Raw genomic sequence first — 6,000 nt, forward strand, 5'->3', positions numbered from 1 at the left:
TGAGGCTCTTTAGTGCATTCATCTGCTAGTTGCCAGGTAGAAAAGTTTCCTATCCTGTGGACTGCCAAACAGGAATTCTGCATGAGTCTGGAACACTATGGGTGATACCTGTGGTAAGTCTGCCCTGATTTATGTTCTGCAGTCCTGTGGAGAGAAGAGTCCTAGCTAACTGTTTTGATTACACTTCTCAAGGAAAAGTTTCATCTGATAGGAAAGGACACATTTTGCGATTTTTCAGTGCATTGGTGACTTTCTATGGGATCTTGACAAAGGAGACCGTCTTGCTCAGGTATACGAGAAGAATGTGAACAACACATTGAGCCATATTGGTGGGAGTTGCAAGTTGACGGTTTGAATTATTGTTTGGGTGGGATGCGTAGGAATTTTATTTTGCTCAGAAATATTTTTTTTCATAGCTTTATAAGCCTAAGTCTAACCTATGGTACACAGCTCTGTCCAGAACTTGTAGCAACTGGGAAATAGTTGTCAGTCTCGGGAAAGCTTCAAAAGACAGACTGCGTGACTAGAATGTCCCTAGCCCCTTTCCTGAGGAAGTGTAATTTCTTTTTATTAAGTTAGTTTTCACTTTTAAATTATGTGTGTGGGGGGAGGCATGGGCTAGATACATGTGACCCAGGTGTGCACAGGCTAGAGACATCAAATCTCCTAGCAGTGCAGTTATGGGAGTGGGAGTAGATGCTGGAAATCAAACTCAGGTCCTCCGCGAGAACAGTACGTACTTGGAATCACTGATTCACTTCTCCAGCTCCCTGGGGAGATGTAATTTCTAATAACCATTGCAGTTGGCTAGAAAGTAGTTTGCTAAAAGAAACCAAAGCAGTAAGAGTTGGGGTGTCCAATTCTTACAAAAGCAGAATTCACTGATAACACATTGAGTTTTTTTTTTTTTTTTAATGATCTTGAGTAGCAGTGCTGCTCAGTGGCTGAATACTTGCCAGGTACACAGGAGGCCCCTGGGCTTGATTCCCAGTGCAAAAAGTCAAAATAAAAGACCTTGTTAAACAGCTTAAGGCATACTCACCTCCACGCCATTCAGAAGATACCTGAACTCAGGACAGATAAAGGCGCTGCCCGCATAAGCAGCATCAATGTGTAGCCACATGCCCTCCAGGTTGCCTAATGGTCAGAAGCAAATGGTGAGATCACACTTGGACACACCCCCACCTCATGCAGAGCAAGAAATGCCTATCTAGAGTCTAGCAAACCTCTTATGTATAGCATATCAATAGTATTTGTGGGACAAATAGCTGGCCCCTCCCATCAGGAGGCTGTACAACTGATGGCAGAGATGCTTGCCCAGAGAAGCTGTCAGAAAGTGGTGTGTGTGTGGGGGGGAGAGGTGTAAATCTTTTATCCCATCATTTGGGAGGAGGGGTAGATCTCTGTGAGTGAGTTCAAGACCAGCCTGGTCCACAGAGCAAGTTCCAAGGCAGCCAGGACTGTTACACAGAGAAACCCTGTCTTGAAAAAAAAAACAATGAAAGAAAAAATGGAAGGAAAAAAAGAAAGAAAGAAAAGAAAGCAAGCAGAGGGAAACACAAGCAACCACCCAGTAGTGGAGAGCAGAGCCCAGCACATGGCACCCCTACTGTGTTTACCTCCTCAGCTGGAGTGTCTTTCCTCATTGGATTCACTAACCCTTCTCAAGGCCTCCTTTGAGAAATATCCTTCACGGAAAGTTGAACACATAATCCCTACTCTGATGGCCTTGGTTGTCAGTTTGAGCAGATATTTGGAATCACCAGGAAGACCAAGCTCTTGGCATGCCTGTGAGACCATGTCTAGGGAGCACTAACTGAGGATGCAAAGAGCCATATGTAGAAAGGAGGTGGTACCTTCCATTGTGTAGGTCTCATAGAAAGAGGAAAAACACTGTCACCTCCTTGCCTCCGTTGCTGTCTCCTAACTAGTCACTAGTTAGCTAGTCATTTATTGCTGGGGCTGTTGTCTGCTGACTTCACACCACAGTTTCCTCTCCCCTCCCCTATGGACTCAATACCAGAAACTTTCCGGGTATCTCCAAGCTTACAGCACTGAACTGGAACTCCTGAAGCATCTACGCTCTGGGTTCCTGAGCAGTGACTGGGGTCCTTGTGTCTCTTTCTACATGGTGGCAGCTGCTGTAGATAACCTAATTCATCCTATTTTTATAGCACATATATGTATATATGTGTGAATAGGATATATGTGTATGTAATCTATCGGTTCCATTCCTCTGGAGAACTCTGCAAACCCATACACTGACATTGATCTGCCTCCTCTATGCCTATCACCAAGTTAGGTAATTTATCTTACACTGTCTTAAACTACCCTTGGAGCTGCGTGGTGGTGGCGCACACCTTTAATCCCAGCACTCGGGAGGCAGAGGCAGGTGGATCTTTGTGAGATCGAGGCCAGCCTGGTCTACAAGAGCTAGTTCCAGGACAAGCTCCAAAGCTACAGAGAAACCCTGTCTTGAAAAACCAAAAAAACAAACAAACAACAACAACAACAAAAAACTAACCTTGGCCCTTGTCATAAATGGCTTATGTTTCCTAACTGAATCAGTCACTTTCATAGTCAGTTGCTATGAAAAATACCATAACAAAAGCAATTAAAAGTGTGGTGGTGGCAGCAGCGCACACCATTAATCCCAGCACTCAGGAGGTATGGACAGGCGGATCTCTGTGAGTTCAGAGCAAGTTCCAGGCCTGGCTCCATAGCTACTGAGAAACCCTGTCTTGAAAAAACAACCAAGTCAAAAACAAACAAAAACAAAAGCAATTTAAGGGAAGATGGTTTACAGTTCAAGGTAGGATAGTTCTTACAGCATGTGTTTGAAGCAGGTCATCCTGTTCAGTCTATGATCAAACCTCAGAAAATGATGAAGACTTGTCCTCAGCTAGCTTTCTACTTTTTATGCAGTATAAGTTCCTAGCCCAGTGAATTGTGTTACCACTTTTAGGGTGGGTATTTCCACTCAGTTAACCTACTCCAGATAATCCTCCAAAGGTCTAGCCAGAGGCTAACCTAATCTGAAAAAAGGTACAGGTGTGCCTGAAAGCTTGTCTCCTAGTGATTCTAGACCCCAACAAATTGACAGTCAACACTAACCTTCACTGCAATCACACCTAGAGGGCTTTCTCTGCAAGCATGCTCTCCAATATGTATGTATCTTTGCTCACTGCTCTGCAGAGTTTGTCCGCACCCATCCATCCTCCTAACCTAAACTTCATTCTTTCACAAGCAAATGAAGGTAAGGGTGGTACCTATAGCTTTGAGTACACACTAGATAATACTCCTACTTTGCCTATACTATCACTTAGAAGTCAGTGAAAAAAACATAATACTGCATACCTTTAATCCTAGCACTTGGGAGGCAGAGGCAGTTGGGTCTCTGTGAGTTCAAGGCCAACCTGATCTACAATGAGAGCTCCAGGACAGTCAGGGCTATCACACAGAAAAACCAAAAGTTAAAAAAAAAAGAAAGAAAGAAAGAAAGAAAGAAAGAAAGAAAGAAAGAAAAAAGAAGATGAAAAAGAAAAGAAACAAAAATTGGTTTTCATTGTTGCACTGCAATTTTTATACAAATTAAGACTCAGGAAATAAAGAAATCTCACATGTCTCAGGAAGTTCCTGAAACTTATAAGATTTACAAGACCCCCTACCCCATATTATATAAACAATGGCTATATAATTATATAAACATAAATAATGGCTACTAGGGAAAGGAGACTGGCCAGCAATGCTGCCTACATGCTCTGCAGGGAGCTCCAGGGTGCAGCTTCTGTGAGATATCACCCAGACTCGTGTGGGCTTTTCAGTGATGTAGCCACCCTTGAGTCATCCATGTTCCTCTGAGTAACCCCTCACCCAAACTCCCGTAAATAACCCCAATAAAGTCAATGGTTCACCAAGTTGGACTTTTGTGGGCTAATTTGGTCTTTCATTGGTTTCCTTTCTGGGATGAGTAATGCTTTCTATCTTTCTAGGAAAACTCATACAACATGAAAAATAGCCCAGTCACCAAGTACAGTCACGAGGTGGGTAAGACCTAAAGGTTGAGACTACAGAGAGAGTAGTAGGCAGCCATTCCTGCACAGGCCAAGATACTGATGTCCTTATATTTATACAAAATGATGGATCCACCACTGATTTTTTTTTCATACATGATGACCATTATTGTGTGTGCTGCGAGGAAAAATGAGTCACTCTGAACTCTGCTGATAAAAGAGGTAAAAGACATTCCAAAGCTTTGATTCAGTTTTCTCTTCAAACTAAGACTCTTAGGAAATCAAGGTCAGATGAATTATAGGCGTTGTGGCTACCACTATGCCAGAACACGGGATTTAAAAACCAAGGTACGAGGAGAAACTCAGTCATCAGAAGCAAGGGTGAAGGTGTCGGTCTCAGCAGCTGCTCACATGACCTCAGTTAGTTGGATGAAGCAAGAGACAAAGCCCTTAGGATAACACAAGACTCTCCCTGGGGAACAGCGGGATCATGACGGATGGTCATCACAGCCATTACTTAGATTAGCTGTGAAGCCAGAAGAACTCTATACTCCTTTGTAAGACAAGACATGCTGTAATTTGAATGTCCGTTAAATCAAGCTGAGGATATTACCTTTTGGGAAGTGACCAGATTATCATGGTGGAATTCAGTTAACACCCTTGTAAAGGAGACACCGGAGAGACTGCCATATCTTCTACCACAGGAGCACACATAGAAGGTGCCACCCATTAGCCAGGGTATGAGCTCTCTCCGGGCATCAGATCCACCAGTGCTTTGATGCTGCATTTTCACGCACCAGGAATTTAAATAATGAATCCTGTTATTTACAGCCCCTGGGTGTGTGGACTAAAACAAGATGATTCCGTGTTTTCCAGGGGTGCCACTTGGGTCCCACTATCTGTAGCATTTGCTTTTTTTTTTTAGCTCAGGTCCTCTAGCAGAGTTTCACTGACGCCACACTGTTCGTGTTTAGTTCAGGTTGTTGAATGAAAGAGTAAAATCAGCTGGAAAGTCTGCATGGGCCCACAGTAAGAAACACTCATACAGCCGGGCAGTGGTGGCGCACGCCTTTAATCCCAGCACTCGGGAGGCAGAGGCAGGCGGATCTCTGTGAGTTCGAGGCCAGCCTGGTCTACAAGAGCTAGTTCCAGGACAGGCTCCAAAGCTACACAGAGAACCCTGTCTTGAAAAACAAACAAACAAACAAACAAACAAAAAAGAAACAATTATACCATGGCATAGGGAAGATAAGGGTCGGGAAGGACATTTAGGTGTCTCTCTCTCACCCCTCTGTTGCTCCCCACATATCCTCCACCCTTGAGATAAAGGCATACTGGGGTAAGCCAGCTAGACCTTGAAAAGAAAGCAGGTCATTCAGCTGCATTCCTGTATCTCAGAGTTTGTTTCATAGCACCCAGATGAGGGACAGCTCAGTCGGAGTCTCACCAGCTAAGGGACGAACAGCTAAGGCCACCCTAGAAAGCTTTTGGTACACTTCACCATTAAACCCGGTTCAGTAGGTAGAAAAAGACACAAGGGAGCACTTCAAGACTCTGTCCGATGTGTCTCCTTGGCTGATTTTAATCCCTGTCTTCAACCATCCCTGTGAACTAGTTCTCAGTAAGTTTAGAGTCCTCTACCAGGAGTCCTGAAGCTGTAGCAACTGTCTGAACGGGGTTCTCAGACACAAGGACTACCTTGTGGAGACTGTCTTCTTCATGTGGATTAGCTCTAAACTCCAACAAAAAATAACTCTCAAGTGTTCCTGAGATGCATCTATATGGAGACTGGAGAGATAAATAGGTGGTTAAGAGCACTGACTGCTCTTCCAGAAATCCTGAGTTCCCAGCAACCCCATGGTGGCTCCCAACCATCTATAGTGGGATCTGATGCCCTCTTCAGGCATGCAGGTATATATGCAGACAGAGCACTCATATATAAAAAGTACATAAACAAATAAAACTAAAGAAGGAAAAAGAGGAGGAG

General features: G+C 43.9%; 1 protein-coding gene across 3 annotated transcripts in view; it reads right to left on the reverse strand.

Annotated features, from left to right (window-relative positions):
* The window catches only part of Ddc (dopa decarboxylase), an 80,356-nt gene that overhangs the window by 22,933 nt on the left and 51,423 nt on the right, over positions 1-6,000 (reverse strand). For all 3 annotated transcript variants that reach the window (XM_005359217.2, XM_026784953.1, XM_026784954.1), the window contains exon 8: positions 1,043-1,137. In XM_005359217.2, the coding sequence (XP_005359274.1) occupies positions 1,043-1,137 (95 nt within the window). The remainder of the gene's footprint in view (positions 1-1,042; positions 1,138-6,000) is intronic.

This window comes from Microtus ochrogaster, linkage group LG1 (assembly GCF_000317375.1).
Source record: "Microtus ochrogaster isolate Prairie Vole_2 linkage group LG1, MicOch1.0, whole genome shotgun sequence".
Classification (NCBI taxonomy): Eukaryota; Metazoa; Chordata; class Mammalia; order Rodentia; family Cricetidae; genus Microtus; species Microtus ochrogaster.